The sequence below is a fragment of the Tauraco erythrolophus genome, chromosome 3 (assembly GCF_009769465.1).
Source record: "Tauraco erythrolophus isolate bTauEry1 chromosome 3, bTauEry1.pri, whole genome shotgun sequence".
Classification (NCBI taxonomy): domain Eukaryota; kingdom Metazoa; phylum Chordata; class Aves; order Musophagiformes; family Musophagidae; genus Tauraco; species Tauraco erythrolophus.
The window spans coordinates 72,544,218-72,564,983 of NC_141467.1; the positions used below are offsets into that span (position 1 = coordinate 72,544,218).

The 20,766-nt window shown below is 41.7% G+C and overlaps 1 protein-coding gene across 1 annotated transcript; it reads left to right on the forward strand.

Moving 5' to 3' along the window:
- The first annotated feature begins 2,188 nt into the window (after window positions 1–2,188).
- On the forward strand, window positions 2,189–14,998 carry STMN2 (stathmin 2). The gene is made up of 4 exons (XM_009982349.2): window positions 2,189–2,285; window positions 2,914–3,086; window positions 11,923–12,114; window positions 14,939–14,998. Exons 1-4 carry the CDS (start codon window positions 2,204–2,206, stop codon window positions 14,996–14,998), a joined length of 507 nt encoding a protein of 168 aa, XP_009980651.1. The 5' UTR covers window positions 2,189–2,203.
- The last annotated feature ends 5,768 nt before the right edge of the window (window positions 14,999–20,766 follow it).

Below are 20,766 nucleotides of genomic sequence, written 5' to 3' on the forward strand. Positions count from 1 at the left end.
AGTCATCCTAATTCATTCAGTGGCCAGAATGAAATAGGACAGTCAATTCGCCGGCATGCCTTCAGTGCAGCTATTGTGCTAAAAGGAAAGAGAGCTGAGCACGTTCTTATCTTTCTCCAGCCATGGTTTTGCAGATGACAAGCTGGGAGAACATACACCATTTTCTCATTGTTTTAAACGCTGTTAGGAAACAAGACATATTCAAGGTCAAGAAGAGATAAAAAATAATAACAAAGGCCCCAAAAGGCAGGATTCCCAGGACGCTGCTTTGCCTGCTTCTTTCTATAAAGAGATTTCAAATAATACATTGTCACAGGCATTCAGAAGACCTTGTGCAAGGATGTTTACCTTGCAACTTGTCTCCTCAATGGCTGTGTCTTTAACACATAACACAGCATCCATTTTCTATATGTTTAGCAGCCTCCCAGGCAGCACGCAAGGTCTTGTGTCCTCCCACTCCTTATCCTCCCAGCTGAAAAGAATGCAGTTTTGGTGGTGTGGGCAGCTGGCTGGGCAAGCCCTCCTCAAAGGACAGTCTAGACAACCACACTTATGCGCTTAGAATGATGCATGCAGTTAAATGCTTTTTTGGATGGAGGCCTAAATGAACATATCATCAGGTTTGACTATTAACAGATACCCGTTCAACATGATGTGTCTCTTCAAAGGATTTTTGAGTTACTCCTTGGAAGTTGGTACTTATGTTTCAAACCAAAATAACTTGTCAACTCCAAGCTTCCACAACAACCTCGGTTCACAGAAAGTAAAATCTTCAGTACGCTCTTGACTTGAGATGTTGGCTTTCACCAATGGTTTCCGGAAAGTTGAATGTCCTTTAGGTGGGTTATTTAGTGTCCATTTTTAGAGGCCCCCATGCAAAGCTTAATTAGATTAATTAATCATCCACTGGCAGTTAGAAGTCCATTCCTGAACTGATAGATCGTTCAAATACCACCATTTTGAGCAGCACCCGAAGGCGCTCAAGCCCTCATCAACCCCAGGGCCTTTCTTAGTAGGAAAATCAAACTCAAAAAGCACAAGAGCATCCATGAGAAAGGCTGAATGACGACTTCATATGTATCCACAATTTGAAGATCAAAGAGCTGTCTGATTTTCCTTTAGTAACATCAGGAATTAATTTGGTCTAATCTGTTAAGTACAACGCTTTCAGTCGCAGTTATGTTTTAAGCCATCTTTCCACATGCTGGCAACAAATGTGTGTCTGCCTCTGGAGATATGATTTTGATAGTAGCAGGGATCTGTGTGTGCCAAGATGAATTTTGACGCAACCTCCCCACCCCATCATGTATACTTTATGCAGTGTGGGTAGGGGCTAGGGTATTGCCCCGGGACTCAGGAGCTGGCTCTAGTCTGAGCTCTGTTGTTGACCTGCCCAGCGACCAGATACAAGGCTATTTTCCTACTTATGGATGACAGCAGTTAGAAAGGGTGAACACAGAACATTGTTTAATAGTTAGGTATTGGTATCAGCATTTCTAGACCAGCTCCTCCTCAGTCCATGACTGGGGCCTATGGCATTACAAAGTCAGTAAAGATAATACAAGGGTATTTATTGCATCAGCTGATAAACACTAGACCTGAGTATGTAAGCAGCGTATTTTGGCCAGTAAGTGAGGAAGGAGAAGCTTTGTTTCGAGTAGTTACACATATTAAGGACGTCGTGCAAAGGATTTGATAAATGTATCCTCATTTCTGGTTTTATTTTTAATTATCTGGATGACATTTCCGTTTGTAACAGATAATGTCTTTAGCATCTGCCTGTGGCAACACATGGGCAGCGTTTCAGAGCTGTTCTCAGTTGCATTTGGATACATCAGAGAATTTGTAAGAGTTTCATGCCTCCACCTGCCAAGAGAGAGTGGAGTCATGGCACTCTCTCAATGCTAAATACAGTTCCTGGTAGACAGATGAACTTTCTATAAACAAGAGGACTGTCTGCGTTACACCCAAGGCTGAGGTCATGTAGATCGGGAGCAGTCTCTGCAGTACTGAGCATCTCATGTGTGTGTTGATAAAGGCCCAGTGCTGAGAAAAAATGGTCAAAAGTAAATACTCTAGAGAAAGTCTGCCAGGTGGGTGATGGAGCAGATTTGCTGGTCTCCAGCCAGTCACTTCAGTCAGAGATTCGCTGGGGAAGTGAAGCATGCTAACAAGGTCTCTTGTTTCAGCTTACAAGGAAAAGATGAAGGAGCTGTCCATGCTCTCTCTGATCTGCTCCTGTTTTTACCCTGAACCTCGCAACATGAACATCTATAAATATGATGGTGAGTGACTTTCTCTGGAAATCATCCTGCGGGTCAGATCATGCGCCAGTGTTGGGAAATGATTTGGTTCACCGTCCCAGCCCATAATGTCAGTCAGTGGGTGTTTTGCTGATCTAACAATTCATTTGCCGGTTTTGTTTCTATCAGTTGTGTATTACCCGTGATGCTGGATATTGTTCCTAAGAGCAACTAACTAAACTCTTAAAGCTACCCTCTCATACTGAGCTGTACCTTTCCTACTACCCATTTGAGAATTACAGCTCTTCACAGCTGACATAATTCCCAAAGAAACCAAGAAAAGATGAAAGCATGCTTAAAAAATTAATCAGCTTGGGCACTGCTCGCAGGGGGTGTGAAATGACACAGAACCCCAATAAGCTTCCAGAACTACTGTAAATTTTTATCTTTATGAGCTTAAGGTATAATTAAGCTATTATAGATAAAATGGAATGTACTTCTCCTGAGAACAGTTTTCAGCCCATAATCTGCCACTGCATTTAAAATACCCAAGGCAATGATGCTAAATCTTTTGTCTGTGCTTCTGATCCTGCGCTAATGTCTGTGCTGCTTCTCTCCTCAGTACCGCTGAGGCATTGGAGGGCTTACCATTTCTCACTTTATCGTGCAGACATGGAAGTGAAACAAATCAACAAACGTGCCTCGGGCCAGGCCTTTGAACTGATCCTAAAGCCGCCATCTCCGGTCTCAGAAGCACCACGAACTTTAGCTTCTCCAAAGAAGAAAGAGCTCTCTCTTGAGGAGATCCAGAAAAAGCTGGAGGCTGCAGAGGAGAGGAGAAAGGTATCTTTCCTTAAAAAAAAAAAAAAATGTTAGTAATTACACTTGACAGTGTACAGCATTAACAGCCAAATTTCCTGTCCATTGGTATGTTTTCCCATTGCCGTCACTGACTCACAGTGGCCTGCATGGACAAAAGCTATTAACGCGTTTAAAGGAACAAGGAGATTATTTTCTTTCAGCAGCTTGCAAACAAACCTGGCTGGCTTGGGAAGTATGCGTCACAAAATGCAGCAGGCATCAGGCAGGAAGCCCAAGGGGGGTCAAATACTCATGCTTCCTGTGTGAGCATAAGGGATGCGTTCCGAGCACCTCTAAACGTTGCCGAAAACCAGCACAGTTCTGCTGGTGTCTGAGTTTGAGATGAATGCGCAATTCAAACAGCTACTTCATGGGCTGCCAGATCTTGACTCCTGGTAGCACCTGTGGAAATTACAAAGTTTGCCTGGGGCAGCTAAAATGTCTTATTTATGCAGTATGGAGGCATGTCAGCCTTGAATAAAAAGTGTTCTGGATCATTCACCACACATTTGAGTGAAGACACTAGCAAAGCATAGCTCCTGAGAGAGATATTTTTAGCAAACGGTATGAATAGTGGTGGAAGTTGATCTTGTAGGGTTATCTCCGGAGTAGATCTGTTCTTCCTTTTTGACCTTGTTTCATAGTCAATAAGTTTGTCACATAGGGCTTGGAAGGGTTGTCACACCTTCTTCACAAAGGTTAGCACAAATGCAGGGTGCACGCAGCAGGAAGTTCCCATTAACTATTTTGTCAGTTTTGACCTTCTTTCAAAGTATGCATTTCAGTAAAAAGACCTGACTGTATGTGAAAGGAATAAGCATTTCCACTAGCACCTACCCAGATGCATGAGCTTTGACATACCCAAATGACCATATGCCCCAAAGACTCAATCTGTGAAGTGCCTCTGTACCGAATACTAATACTCAAGTAAAGACATGGACACAGAATGAAATGGCAGCAATTAAGAAGCCTGATATTATGCATATACTTTGTGGGAAATATAAATTGAATGTCCCAGAGATTTCATGTCATGGATTTCATTACTGTTCATTTTTTCCAAAGAAAAATTCATTATGCAGTAAACTGGTAATCAGTGATAGCAATACAAACACCTGCCATTCTTCCCCTTGGTACTGTATTCATTTTGAATTGTCCTGGTTTCAGCTGAGTTATTTTAATAGACAAGATCCTCTACATTAGCATTGCAGCAGAAATTGCTGGGAAAGGAACAAAGAACAGAGCAGAAAACTTCATTGCCTTGCTGTAAAAATCCCTGGTACACTCACATCTCAACTATTGCCTTCAGTTTTGACCTGAAAAAGAGTATAGTGCAGGGAAGGGTGAAAAAGCAATCAGAGGAACAGAATGAGAATGAGAATGAGTCTTCCATGAGAAGATAAATCAAATAGTCCACTTTTCAGCTTGGAAAGAGACAACAGATGGAAGATAAGATAGAAGTCTACAAAGTCATGAATGATAATGAGGAGATGAATAGAAACAATTATATTCTGTTTCACACAATCCAAAGGGGAAGAAACAATGAAATCATCAGACAGCAATTCCAAAACAGAGAGAGGGAACCACCTTTTCATGTATTGTTTAATCAAGCTATATTTGTTATCACAGACTATTTAGAGATTATTAAAATATTATTTATTTCAAAAAGATAATAGTAAAATTGATAGAGTACTACCTTGTAGGAAGTGATTATATGAATGCAACCTCTGGCTCAGAAAATATGTAACTTGGTGACTGCTGAAAGCATATGTATATATGTATCCTTCTTTAAAGGAAAGGACCAGGCAGATTTGCCCAACTTCTTCTTCACTCTCCTGAAGCGTCTTCCACTTTGTGCTTCTCGACAAACCAGGCAGACTTCTTCTAATATCCAGTATGGCAGTTGTTATCATACTTTTCAAACTATGTACAACAGCGATCAGGCATGACCATTCTAGATTGTGTCCTTCCAGCACAGTTCTAATTAAAATCAAGTATAACTAATGGATGAGAATTGCGTTTTTGGAAAAAATACTAATTGATTTCACGCTGTTTAGGAATTAGGTTCTGCTCTGTTAATTAGACAGTGTTCTTTAATAAATTTTTGAACTCATAAGAACATCTACAGCTATACATGCACTTCAGCAGTCTTCTGCTTATGCTGTTTCCTGTTTATCGTTCTTGTTTATTCCCTTATAAGCTTTTACAGGGATCTTTCTTTTTCTCCCCCTTTTTCTTAACCTCACTTGACAGCCACTGTGACCTCATACTCTCAGACCAAATTAGAGGTTCACCTGAGGCATTTCTTCCTTTTGCACCACATAGTGAGACCCATTTTGGGCTAGTTACAGATTTGTCCTTTCCCTTTATAGAATCCTCTTTACAGCATGTCTTTACTATCCCATTATTTTTTTGGCATATGCGTGCTGTATTTTCCCACCTTGGTGGATAATAAGAAAGATCTTTTCATCTTTTTCACTTAAGAAATTAGAGCACAGTGACATTGTAAGCAGCAGAAGGGTTTTTTTTACAGAACCTTTAACATTTATCAGTTTTTATCCATCAGCCTTGAATGTTCAGCTATTATTATACTTGATGTACAGAATTCAAGAACCATATGTCAAGTTACATATCTTTATTGCCCATATTCAACATACTAGCATAAAAATGAAACACTAAAGGGATGCACATTTCTACTAGGCTTTGGGTTATGGGAGAGAAATCGTGTGTAATTAAATCCTCTTAATGGCTTTGTATGGGGATGAAATTGAATCAGGCTCATCCCTAGTGCCTAGCGCCATAAAGGGTGCAGGAGAACAGTCATATTTTTTAACTTTCTTGCTCTTGGGTATAGGCTTACAGCTGCATGAGTTTTTAATACCATTGCTATGAGACCATTTGATAACCATTTCAAGTAAGCCCCTCCGTGCAGCCTGGCCTGGGCAAGGCTTGCAGTGCTCCCTGCAGCAGGCAGGCAGCCCGCGGCATCTCTGCGGGCATTGCGGCCACACTCTCCGTCGGGCTCCAGCACCCGACTTGCTGCCCCTTTGAGCCAGCCCCACAGCCTGCCCAGAGGCACTTCTTAATACTCTTGATCCATCTCACCTTTGGCATTAAAAGCCTTAAAGCCACCCGTGCTTTGCCATTCGGGACAGCAGGCTGCTCAGGAAAAAGGTTTCGCCAAGGCAGGGAAGGAGGTGGAGATGAGGGACAAATGCCCCCTCCTAGAAATTTCATGAGACCAATGAAACTGCCGCTCCAGGCAAGAGATGAGGCAGAGAAGGGATCAGCACCTTCTCTAGCAAAAGTGGAGCTTTCTTTGTTCTTCCAACTCATTCCTACTCCCCTTCTTGGTTCCCTGTGGTTTGTAAGGAAGCATGCTGGGACAGAGGACAGGCACTGCCCGAGACATTTGCCTCCTGTCTTGCCCATGAACTGATCTCCCATCCTGTTACTGCTGGCCCTCGGCTGTGCTTGTGCGGAGAGGGGATACAGCATGAAATGCTTTTCCATGTAAAGGTCCCAGCAATACTTGTGGAAACAGCACCGGAACCAAGTGTTTCTGTCCCATTTTGATTTACACCCTAGAGCTTCCATACGTGGTGCTCTACTCCTGACGTTTACAAAAGATAGCCAAAACCTCAAGCCACTCCATAGCTCCTCATCCAAAAAGCGTAAGCCTGTGAGGTATGTTTGCTACCAGCTAGGAGAGGGTTGCGTTGAGGTCTCAAAGAGCGTCATGAGCATGAGACAGCATATATCCCAATGCTGGCAAAACTCCTCGCAATCAACCATGGACATTGCTGCTAATGAACAATCATAACACAAACTGACATTGGTCTTCATTAACTTTAAAATGCCAGGTTTTAGACTATGGTAGATGAAGAAATGCCTCATGAGCAGGTAGGGGAACATCAGGTAGAGGGCTCAGGTGATACCGCTTGCACCCCTCCAACACGCCTTGTTCACCCCCATGGGTCACAGGCCTGAGAGCAGCAATTTTGTGCCAGCTGAGGAAGAGACAGTGAGTGAGCTTGAATGACATTGTGAATTGGCTCTTTTATTTTTTTTATTCTACTTCATATTCTTAGTAGGCCTGACACAAATGTCCCTTGGCAGACTGGAAGAAAAAAAGGATTCTCATCTAAATTCAAGCAAAATTTTGCACCATCAACAGTAGAAGTAGGAATTCACCTACGGTTACAGTTCAGATGTCTCTGGCTCTCCTGCCATAGGGCCGTTTCACTGCTCTGTGACCCCATGGAGCAGGATCATCCTCCTCTTCTTCATGTCTCTGTAGGCTGTCATCATTTTGAGGGAGGAACTGCCTCTCCCTGTGTGTTTTCACACTGCCTGGGACAGTGAGTCTTCACAACAGCCTGTTCGGTGCTAGTGTAATACAAATAATAGTATTCCCAGGGAGGAATAGGATGTAACCATACAGAGATTTGAGGAAGCCAGTGCCATGAGTGAGGTCTAACTTGGGTCCATTCCCTTGCTTTTACATGGAAAAACCCCAGCCTCAATTACTTCCTCTGAAAACATCACTACTTCAACTCATCATTTCTTTCTGACTAATACCAAGGCTTCACCTTGGCATTTACATTGCAGTAGGAACCTTTAATCCTGTTCCTACATTCTGCTCCTCTTAAATACACAATACGCTGAAGAATACCAAGGCTAATGCAGCTTCTGCTGAACAATTTTAATTTTAAAAAATCCAGCCGATGAAGGAATGTGTTATGAAAGCGGAACTCTCATGACTGGTAGCATGTCTCATACATCCTAGTGACTAAGATGGTTGGGTGAATGCATTCAAGCTGAAAGTCCCAGTTTAAAAGCAGTTGTCTGAGCCCATTTCTTGCTTAAAAGTAATCCTCTAATTTTATCTCTGCCTAAATGACTTCAATATTTGGATGTACACATTGAAAACAGATAAAAGTGAGAAAATAAAGCACCTCTTAGATAAGTAGAATTTTCTTCCTGTGAGTAATAATTAAAAAATATATGTATCTCCAAAGCCAGTTTCCATAAATAATTTTGCTCATAAATTGAATGTTTAGTTAACCTGCATCTATCTCTGGCCAGCTAAATATAAGACGTGGATTTCCCTTTGAAGCGTTAATCTCTGCAAACGAGGGGCATACATGATCTTTTAGAAATATGAATGTCTCAGAAGTTTGCTTGTATTAGCCATCTTTTTAGCACAGTAGTGCATTTCTAGGAGCAAAAGTATCTATACCAGGAATGTTTTACAACATTTTTATTCCTCCACACCTAGAATTAGAAGCTGCGGCTGTAGCTGCATTGATTAAGCCTTGTTATATTTAAGAAGTCTTCTGGCTATTCCGCCTTGAGTGTTGCTTTTTCCTTTCTCCACCATTTTACACTCTTCTCTCCTTATTAATCTTCTTTATCTTTCATCCCATTTCCAGTCTTTTCACTCGTTGTCTCACAGCAGCTGTACAAGAAGCACTTATGGTAAGCCATTCACAAGCGTGTTAGAACGCAGACTGTCAAGGATTTGAAAATATCCTTTCCAGCACTTCAAACAATACAATCTTGAAAATAAACTCGGAATAAAAACTTCCTTCATATGTTGGAATCCTGTATCAAGACTGTGGGAGTCCAAACGCAGCAGTTATAAGCCAACACAAACAACAAAGGGAGTCTATTAATCCCAGCCCCACTAGGTATCTGGAGTCATTCATTTAGCCATTTCTGGATGCCTAGTAGACATTGAACAAACAGGGTGGCCAAGTTCTTTTGCCAAATGTGTTGGAAACAGAAAATTGTTTGACAGTCCAGTACAAAAACATATGAACTGCCTTCCAAAATTGTCATAAGGGGATTTCAAAAATGGACTGAGCACCAGGGAAACAGACAGGCTCACAGCTGGGGAGCAGTGGCGTTAGAAGAGGGATGTCAGTCTGAATGAGACTCTACCTTGCAGATCTTTTGGAGCGGGGAGGAGTGTCCCTTTGTTTTGAAACAGTCCTGCCTACCTCAAATATTTTCAGTGAGGAAAAGGAATGCCATTTAAGGCATATCATAAAGGAAAATCGCATTAGGGGTGTGCAGTCAGTTCCTGAGGCCTGGTTTAGCTTTCGTTCAGACTCTTACGGGTGCCAAGGCGATTTGCATCCAGTAAATACTGAATTACAGTATAAGGATTTTCTTCATTATCATACATTAGTGGACAAATTACTTTTTGATTGTGTTATCTGCCAGCGTAGCCTCCAGAACTGTGTGTACTTTGATATGGAACTCTAATTTTCCACTGTTCTCCTGGATTTATGATAATAAGAAGTAGTTCCAGAAGGCAAAGGGTTTAAATGGAAGAAAACATATCCTGAAAAATGGGCTAGTGCCCCAAAGTCTCAAAAGCATTTTGCTACCTCCCGTTGGAGGCTAATGTTCTTTTCAAAAATGCAGCTTATAGGCCCAGTCCAAATCTTACTGCTTATTATAGCATCTCCATGGGCTATGGATATGTGCGTGGAAAGTTCTGTTTTCCAAAACTGAAAAAGCTTGATTTTATAACACGTCATATATACATAGTTAAATACCATGAAATGTTAGTTGTCTAGATTAATGAGTCACTTCTTAAACGTTTCATGGGAAAGGACATTACAATTAGTATCATAGTATCTTTTCTATTCAAACTCCCAACACGAAGCAAAATAGATTCTCAGATTATCAAAGTTACTTTTAGATCACGTAGACAAAGGGCTGACAAAATTAATAGCAGCAACCAAAACTTGGTGACGATAACTTTTCCAAAATTAGATGAAAGGTTGCCATTGAGCAGTAAATTAAACAGAAAATGCAGAGTAACTTCACAAGCACTGGTCAAACTGAGCCACTTGTGTTGGTCCAGAAATAGTAAAGCAAGATGAAGATGCTCAATTATTTCAGTTTTACATTGTACCAAATCTTTCAAAATAACTTTTTTTCATTTTGAAATAGCCTACAGTTAAAGAAATGTTAAATGCCAAGTATCTGAAATCAAATATTTTGCTTAAAAATAAGCTATTTTTATTGTATGATTATTAAAATTATTGATGTTTTTGTTAAACTATAAGGCTTTTATGATTTTTCAGTTCACCTACAAAATTCCTGCTTTGCCCAGCCCTTTCTCCCTTTGGCTCATCCTCCTTCCATTCTCCACTAGTGAAGCTCTCTCTGCTCTCAGCTGCACCTGGCTGGGGACATTTTGCTATCATTTGCAACATCTTTTTGGTCTGAATCAAAGACCTGAAAAATGCTTGCTTTATTACTCTCTATTCAACGTATGTTGTAATGGAGGCAAAAGCAAGGAAGAGCCTTTGTAAGGTACCGGGCATTTCAGTAGCCCATTCCCATCAGCAAGCTGTCCCAGGATCGGAGCTTGAGAAATGAGCCCTTAACTGCAACCAGGCCACCAGAGGTGAAAACAAATACGTTAAGTGACCAAGATTGATGAAAGTAGCTTTTTCCTCTGATCTCAAGCAAGCCGTTACAGCCTTGCAAAGACGGATATGTTTTACTCCAGTGTCCTGCTGCAAGATGTTCTGCCTGGCTTTTGCAGCCTTTTCTAGTATCTGCTTAATTTGCTTCGTCAGTGCATTTGGCTTTGCGTGTATCTTACCTTCATTAAAATACTTGTTTTCTCCTCCTAGTTGGATCTCGCTCATGTAAAAGAGTTGCAGCCTTTTTCACTCCATTTAAAGCCACACGATAGAATTTAATAGGATTCATTACCACTAATTGTAATTATTGGTTAAAGCCCTTAATTTATGCCTTAAACTAACTTGTTTTTACAGATAACAATGGCAACAGCGCATTGTGATCTGCACTGAAATACACACTTAGCTTCCCAGTGCCATATTTCATTCCCTGCTTTCTATTTGCTTCTTGTGCTCTCTATTTATTTTATCCAAAAGCATTCAATGTTGTTTATCTTTTCCAAATAGCTCCTCTGAAACACACTGTCTTTTTGACTAGACATGCCTGGAGGATGGGCCCAGTGCTGCAAGTTGTTTGGCTTCTTTCCTAGGATTAGTGGTTTCATGTTAGTAATTTGATTTAAGATAAATAGCAAAGCTTATATTTCTGAGCAATGAGTTTACAAAGACAAATAACAGAGTCTTGTGCATCACCCGCTTAATTCTTACCTGCAGTTTCCATCTTCCTTGCAAAATTTGAATTTTGAACTTAAAATAGCTTTTTTGTTGTTTTCTATAGAATAAAACCCTTTTTTCCCTTCCTGATCAGTGAGATAAAGCCAAACAAATATCATGGGGAAAAAACATTGTCTGATTTGATTCTGTTTGTCTTTCACAACAGTAAACTTCAAAGCCTGCTATTAAGTACTCAAGCACATTAACAGATAGTCCAGCCTAGGTGAAAAACGCACCTCTCCTATGTTGACAATCTCCTTTTTAACACTCCGCATGCCTTCAGCCCCCAACCCCATATGTCTTCAAATAAAGTGCTCATAGCTAAAAGTCTGCAGCTGTCGGAGGTTGAGCAACCACTGCAGTAACGCACACAACCCAGGGCAGCAACACACGACAGAATTTTGTGTTAACAGAAGTGCTTCGGACACTTCTCTGCTGCTTCCTAAGGCGTATACCCCACATTTAGCCAGTGCCTCTAAGCCCCTGTTATTGAAGCTAATCTGCTTTATATACAGAAGTGATCTTTCCAAACAGTGCATGTAACAACAAAGCAACAAACTTTACACAGTTTCCAAACTCAACGAACTGTTGCCCTACGGGGATTTTTTTTTTGTTCTGCATGAGTATTTCATTTCAGTCGCATATCTCTCTGATTCCAGTCCCAGGAGGCCCAGGTGCTGAAACATCTGGCAGAGAAGAGAGAACATGAGCGAGAAGTGCTTCAGAAGGCTTTGGAGGAGAACAATAACTTCAGCAAAATGGCAGAAGAAAAGCTGATACTGAAAATGGAACAGATCAAAGAGAACCGTGAAGCTAATTTAGCTGCTCTTATTGAACGTCTCCAAGAAAAGGTAACCACACCGTCACACCTCACTTTAGACTAGAGGGGAAAATCTAATCAATATTTTGAAGTGATATTGTAAGTAGCTCTTATCTCAGTTGCTACACTCAAGCAATTTTTAAGTCAGAGTGCCTGATGCCTATCTAAACCACCACTCACTTTTGAAAAAGACTGAGCTTCTGTAATCACACAATCACAAAATGGTCGAAGTAGAAAGGGACTGCTGGAGGTCATCTGGTCCAAACCTCCTATTCAAGTAGGACCACCCAGAGCAGGCTGCCCAGCACCACATGCGGATGACTTTTGAGTATCTTCAAGAATGGAGACTCCACAACCTCTCTGTGCCAGTGCTTGGACACCCTCACAGTGAAAAAATGTTTTATGATGTTCAGAGGGAACTCGCTGTGTTTCAGTGTGTGCCCATTGCCTCTGGTCCTGTCACTGGGCACCACTGAAAAGAGCCTGGCTTTTTGTACCCTCCATTCAGGAATTTGTACACATTGATGCGATCCCCCTGAGCCTTCTCTTCTCCAGACTGAACATTCCCAGCTCTCTCAGCCTTTCCTCATAGGAGAGACTGAGAGATGATCCAGTTCCTTAATGTTCATGGCCCTTCGCTGGACTGTCTCCAGCAAAAGGTTGATTTTCTGGCTTTTAAGAAGTGTTGTGAATGAATGAAAGGTCACTTGTGTTTAGATTTCGAGTTTTAAGAAAAGTCATCGATCAAATCAAACAGTGTCTGTAGTTCTTGGCTTCTCAGAGGAGAAATGAAAAAATATGGGAAAAAAATCTTTCCCATCTATCAAAAGGGGCCTGTTCTTCCATAAGTCTTGCAAGTAAAAGAGGGTAAATTTTCTTTTGGAGGTCTTTGGTACAGCTAGAGGAAACAGGTAAATCACAAACCTCACCGTGCAGGATCAAGTGTGCCCTTCCACACAAAAAGAGGGAAACATGTGACTGAAGATTTAGAAGTGTTAAGAAAAAATTAGTTAGTTCTGCATGAGTGATCACTTGTTTCTTTCAATGAACTTTCTAATATGTTAGTAAATTGACTAACAGTAAGAAAATAACTCTTGGTGGTTTTCAATGAGGTCTTCCCCAAAAGCACCTCTGCTTCTTTGATGGGGACGAAAGTCTCGGAGAGCAGGAGAGAAACAAAAGAAACCAAAGGATGGTGTTACAAGTGACTACGCAAATGGGATGATTCTTGAGCTTAAGAACTGTACCAGGATTACTTGACATGTTTGCATTAGTTTGCAGGCACATAACCCAAAGCTTATGAAAACAAAAAGAAAAGCCAATTAGCCATCCTTGAGGTCCAAAAGAAAATGAGAAGGACAGCTGAAGTATCTCTCTGTCCTAGGTTAATGTTAACAAACTGTTAAGCCCCGTTTCCACAGCAATATGATGGCATATGTGCATGAAATCCAAAGAAGGCTTCTGAACAAAGATGACAATAACTTGTTTGGAAACATTTGTACAGACCAGTGATTGAAAATTGTGTGACTATACAGTTTCGCCAACACAAAAGTGAACCCTGAATATGAAGGAAAAGAAGTGAGATCTGTAGGTCTAAATCTTCAAAAGTTACACAGAACTGGGGTCGTCCCGAGGTTTTATTGTCAAGAAGTTCCTTCAACCAAAGGTAACTCCTGTATATTGCAGTTAACAGGAGGAACAAGTCCCATAGAAAATCTAGCATTCAGAATTATGGAACTTATAAGAAACTGTGATTTACAGAGTCAGTTGATGCAATAAGCTGTCTTGACCTGTGATCCATAGTCCAACTCAGATCATAAAAAGATAACTGTTGACTTCAGTGAATTTTTGGCCATAAAAGACCGTTTAATGAATGCAAATACGTAGGGATTGCCTTAAATGGAAGTCAGCTAGGGATGGATGTTTGCTTCTGTAGTCACCTTGTGCTTGTCATTTGGTTGTCTGGGTTTTTTTTCAGTGATCGGACACAAGAGGTGAGAGTCTGGTAGTTTGACAGTTGGAAGGAGAGAGGCATAAACCAAAAACCCTAAAACCCAGCTGCAAAAAATAATAGTTTTATAAACACCTCAAGTAGAACATTCCTAAATTCATTTCACAGCTGTCATTCCTGACCACAAGCCCATGTCTGCAGAAGCATCTGAATATACAGTGGCTCAAATAAGTCTAAATTAATTATGACTGCTTTTGTAAAAGGGAAAACAGCGTGGCTGAAAGTGGACAGAAGGGTCTAACATTGATTTTTGGTAACTGCGTCCCTTCTCCATTGCAGCTAGAGAAAGAATGGAGAGGACAGCTAGCTTCATCATTCGGTCTAAGGGGGTTCTTGAGATGTTCAGATTGATCCATCTTGGTGGAACTAAATTCTTGGACCTTTATTTGTGGTTCCTAAATGCTACAGATAACACAGTAACTAACACCTTTTCTGCATATAGTGTGCAAGCAATTAATTCAAAGCCACTCATCCTTCCCTATATTTAGTTTAACATCTAGAAATTCAAAGGGCATATGCGAGCACATGGCACGTTTTGTGCTGCAAGCAGGACCTCTCTGTGTGGGCCTTCAAAATGAAACTCTGTGAGGTGCTGAGAATTATAAGGTCATGTCAGATAAAAGACTGAGCTCCAGAGCGTAAGTAGAATGTAAACATTGAACATGTCTCAGGCTGATCTGGTGGAGGACACTTCTCCTGAGTTGCACCGTGTAAAGATGGTTGTGCTTGAAACAAGTTTTGCATGAGCGTCAAACCCACAACCTAAATGGCTTGTCATCTGGAGCCTCCCTGGGCAGGTGGAATGAGAAAGAGGTTTGATTTTTCCCTTCTTGATGTTTTTCAGGAGAGGCATGCTGCAGAGGTCCGTAGAAACAAGGAACTCCAGGTGGAACTGTCTGGCTGAAAACAGCAATGGTGGATGTGACCCATCCCCACCATTAGTAAACTCCCCCTGCCTATATTATTATGGATCATGCGATATCAGTATGGGAAATGTATGACATGGTTTAAAAAAAAAAAAAATGAAGAACTCAATAAAAAACTTTAAAAAAGAAACAAAAATAAAAACAAAACAATGCGGTCTCTTTGCAGAATGATTTGCTTGATGTTTAAAAAACTTGGATCTTATTTTGTAAATACTTACATTTTTGTTAAAAAATACAAGTATTGCATTATGCAAGTTATTTCATAATCTTACATGTCCTGTAACAGGCTTCTGATGTTGTCTATTTCCACTCGGTTGAATTTGCTGGGTCTGTTCATTTGAAGCACCTCACGTCTAACTCCATTCCCTGCGACGTTCATTCCAACCCACCACGAGGTCAGTAGTAGTTCTATGGTGCTAGAGACCAGTCATTGCCTAATAACCTAGACCGCTTTGCCATCAATAAGCTTTGTTGAAGCAGTGACTAGATCACAGGTATCGTGACTTCACGTTCAGCTGTCCAAGACAAAAAGGTTCTTAAAATGTAGTTTCTTCAAATGCAACTTATGCTACAGGATGCCGTACTGTGCTGAATAATTGTGGTGAAGTTGCCACATGCGGTACTTGTTGCTTCTGCCTTGTTTTGAGGTGAGAGGCAACAAATACAGCTGTGCAACAGGATGGAAGCAAGTGGGATCAGTTCGAGGCAAATTTCAGAGGCACATTGTAACCATCAAGCTGTGACAAATTCTGGATGATGCCAAACAGCCATACAAACGCTAATTGTAAAGTGAGCTTAATTCACCACTTGAAAATTTATTGGTGGAGCAACTAAAAGCATCAAGTGGCTTTATCTGTAGGTGCCATGATCTATGATACTTACCTGATGCTACCACATTACATGTGTAATAGTACAAGAGGCTACCGAATATTTCATCTGGAACCCATGAGCCAGTTGTTACCTTTCTTTTCGACACTGCTGACTTCCATTTGTCATGACCTTTACTCTTCAGTGTTAGCCAACCCTACCTAGGGACAGACATCTGAGACTAAGAGGGCTGAAGCAGGAGGAATGACTAGACAGGGTGCTTGTGCCAAGTACAATATCACCAAACCTAACACATCATCCCCAAAATAGCTGCAGTTTTGAAGTTGTCCCTACCCCCCTGGAGGTTGCTGCCTGCATATTCTACTCTTCATTAGTGCTATTTTCCTGTATGTCATTGTGAGCAAGCTGTGATTAATAAAGAATTGGGGTTCTGTGAACTGAAAAAGGGCTTGTCTCTTCTCTCGCTCCATCACTTCTCTGACATGTGCCCATGTGAGATGAAAACCTAATGTAGTCATAAAAGCGTGGAAATGAGACTTAAATAAGACCTATTAATAAAGCAAGCCTATTTCTCTGCTAATACAGGACTAATCTCTGCTATGTATTTTCCAGTGCTTAGGCTGGTTGTTTTTAAAGATTACCCTATAAACCAAGCCTATAAACGTGACCTCTAGCATTGAGTTTATTAATAAAGAGAACTACCTACCCACACATACACATGCATCTCTTAATCCTGACTCAGTATTGGGGGGAAAAAAAAATGGGAAAGAAAAGTGAATAATGTAACTTTGGGTACGGACATGAATAGCTGCAGCAAGATTCTGGCTGTTGACATACTGATTTTCAGGATAAAAGGGATTTATTTACAGGATATGTTGAAAAACACAAAATTGCTAGGGGAGCTGCTGAGCTGAGATACAAAATGATCAAACCCCATTTAGAACGGGACCGGTGATCGAGAATTACTTCTAAGATTAGTTTTCTGATTCAAAGTCATGAAAGTGGCATCATTTACTTGCTCTTTCAGAGAGATGGGCCAAAAGCTCCAGATCTGCGACACTCAGTTTCTGACCTGTGCAGCCTGTTGTATTTCAGAGCCAGGTTATGTCCCTGGAAGACTTGTCCCACAGTCAAAAAGCAGCAGAAGCTGATCCAGGCACAAGGCTGCAAGCTCAGCTCTGTGTGCCATGAGCTCTGTACCACAGAATGAGAAGAGTACTCTAACTCGTTATGACAGCTGGGTTTCCTTGCCTAAATTCCTTGTCTTTCTGGCAAAATTAACAGAAGTAAATCTGGCAGAGAAGCCGAAGAGCAAACTTTGAATCTGGATGTCATGAACTTCAGCATTGCCAAGTCCCCAAAGTTTGTGTTTTGCTTTAAGCCCTAGTTAAAAAAGGTCGTTCGGTCAAGCTTATATTTCAATTTAAGGTCCAGGATCTTTGTTTGAGGGATCCTGGATTTTGATTTCATCTCCCAATGGCAAGTCACTTACACTTTTCCCTGTCCATTGACTTACCAAGCTCTGATGGTGCTTCAAGCGCTTTCCCTGTTTGTCCTGCCGGCTACGCTCGCTCAGAGAACAGGCCAAGGACAAACCTCTGGTGCTGAGGCCAAGCAGGGCAGCCTGCCTTGCCTCCATGGGGCTACACTCTCTTCTCCCAGAAACGAGGGTATCCGCATCAAAAGTGCTCGTTGGCATAGTTCCCAGGATGTGCCCATCCCAGCACAGACCTGGGCATTGGCTGGGAGCTGCTTCTCCACAGGTACCAAGACTGCACCAGGGAAATGAGTGAAGAACCAGATAGGGTGAGCGCTCTAGACCAGTGTCAGGGCCCATGGTCTGCTCCTCTTTCCTTAGGTCTTCAAACAGTTGTGGGTCTAGGCTTCATTTTATTAAGGTATAACTATATTTTGAAAGCCTGTTTGCAAATGCAGTGTGTATTTTGCCTATAATAGCAAAAAGAAATAGCTGGAGAGCTGCAGCATGGTCTTTTCCTTATGTTACTCCTGTTTCCTTATATTTCCTTATATTTTGCTTTAGTACTGCCTTAATAGCTCCTCCCTGCTTGTGCTAGCAGAAGCATATTGGTGCCGTGGGTCTCTCATGTGGGGTTAGAGATCGAAGATCTCCTTGAAAAGTAATAAAATATTAAAAATATCCATTTTTAAAGTATTATGATTCTGGCTACTGGAAGTATCTCCGTTCATTTTTTAATTTAATGACAAGCAGAGCACTGATGACTTTAGATAAAAAAAATGAAGCTACTTCTTTGATTAACTGTAGATGCCCAACTACATGTCATGAGCTTTGAGCAGCCAACGCTGCAAAGCAGAGTTTTTTCCAGAGGCTGTCCGAAACCTCCCACAAGGCAGAATGGATCCTGGAGCTCCAGCATTGCTCCACGCAGATGCTCCCTCCTCTCCCTAGGATACATGATGGCTGGGCAGCAGGGCAGAGCTCTGCAGCACAGCCAGAAGGGTTCTTCTGACCTGTGGCCACCACAGGTGCCAGGACCACTCCTATGAGGGTGCGTAGGGCTCCATTTCTGATTAGCTAACCCATCACTTTTGTCAAGGCTGACACGAGGAGACTGCCCGAGTAATCAAACAGAAACAATTCAAAACCATCACGTTTCACGTGGTCCTACTGGAGCCACAAAATTTATGCTCAAACCAAGTCAAACATTTCCAGAGTTCAAGGAGGCTTGGAGGTAGGGTTTAAACCCATCGCTGATCCTGAACTTGACAATGCCCTTTTTTCCCCTTTGTTATCACATTTCTCGTCACATGGAGGTGGGGTTGTTTTTGAAAGACTGGAACAAAATCCTAACCCTTCTGTAGTCAAAGGGCAACATCTGTCTGTTCTTTCACTCCAGAACCCCCAAATACATCACTGATGTACAGTAACATCGTACACACACACACAGAGTTGTCCACCTGCCTTTCAGCTGTACTTTCAGATGCCATCAGTGTAGGAAAGAGCTTTACTCACAGCACCTTAAACTGCACAGAGGAAAGAAATACTACTTTCTCGTCTGCCAGAAGGAGAGGGACATGGTCTAAAACCTTTAGGGCAGCATGAACACCTTTCTCATCCAACTCTTACCAGATGCCACCATGTCGAATAAAACCCTCTCCACGGGTTTTTGGCAGAGAGAAGAGAGGATTGCAGGGGAAGAGGCAGGCGCTGCTGCCATCTTGCATCACATGCACCGTTCTGAGCATATTTCAGCGGTGGAAGGAGGCAGCTGTTCACCCTGCAGAAGGGATATTGCAAGGGAGGTAATGGGGGAATTTTAGATAATCTTTCGGGTGCCTCAGGGCTGGTGCTGCAGTGATGCTGGGGTAAGAGTGCCCTGCAGTGGTCAGTCTTCATAATGGGGATCATCTCTAAATACAGCAGGGATTGTAAGGATTTCCTCTGGAGGGTATCCATGTAGCCTGCTGCACAGCGTATGCTAGGTCTTTTCATAAGGTAGATGGTGGCTCTTAAATCTGAAAACTGAGTCCAGATGTTTTCAGGTTTAACTCCACTGTAACATGAGTGGCATGACCATGAATAGCTGTAAGACCAAAAAGGACTGGTGGAACCAGGAGTAGACAGAATTACAGCTATCACAACATCAGAAACACTCATGACTATGAGAATATCTGCATGACCAAAACTTCAAACATGTCTAGAAAGCAACAGATAATATGGATAAATAGAGCAACAGCTCAGAAGAGAGACTGAGGAGATGATAAAAGCCATGTCAGAAATACAGGGAAGAAAAACTAGCAAGAAAAACTAGCATCAAAAGCCATCAAGTGGGTCAGGGGCTAAATAAACGCTGAAACAACTCTCGCATTTGAAAGCAGGCTCCCAGCGGAAGAGAGAGGATGGTCACCCTTAAAGCTGCCACCCTCAAAAGAAACTGAATTTGTTCTTCACTCCCACCCCAATCCTTGGAACTAGAGCACAAGACAAAGGAGCCTAAAATCCATCCCACACTACGTATGTAAATATAACTTATGGCTCTGTAAGCAGCAGAAACAAGAGTCTGCTATGGACTCCCCATGGATTAGGGGATTCTCCAATGTACAATAAAATGTCAATGCTTCAGGCATTCATAATTTCAGTGTCACACCGATGCTCTGATAACATCTGAGCTTTAACTTGTCCTCTGAGGAAATTAATGGTGGTTCCTTTTTCTATTCAAATGTTCACAAAGACCCGAGGAATGCATATAATTGATGATTTACTTAGGGGAACATTCTCCTTCTTCAAGTTTACAATGTAGTGCCAGCCTCCCTTTCTTTTGGGTTGTGGTAAGTAGCTGCTGGAAAATGTATTCCTACTGTAACAGGTTGGCTTTGGTCAAACGTCTCCCAGAAAAGGAAGCAACTGGGCAGCTCCTGAAGATGGAGGACGTGAAAGGCATTACCCAAGATACAGCCCACACTTGTGTCATATAAGGGAACAGCCAAGCTACAACTTAAATTTCTTTTAGCTGTTATAGTTGCAACAGGCTTTAAACAAACTTTGGAAAACAAGTAACTCTTAATATACACAATTTGCCAAAGAGTCTTTTAGATAATAATTTCCACATGGTCACAGAAGTTCACAAAAAATCCCCATATACAACCGCTTGTGACCAGAAGAGGGCAAGCTCTGATTATTTAACAGGCAACTACAGCTAGTATCAAGCTGTGCTCTATTCTGAAATCCTGCTTTACAGCATCGTGGAGATTTATGTTCTATATGTTCTAGGGCTGTGGATGTAGTTTTCCTTGACCTCAGTAAAGCCTTTGATACAGTTTCTCATAGTGTTCTGGTTGAGAAACTGATAACTGCTGGCCTGGATAGGCACACCCTCCTTTGGGTTAAAAACTGGCTGGACGGCCGGGCCCAAAGAGTGGTGGTAAATGGGGCTAAATC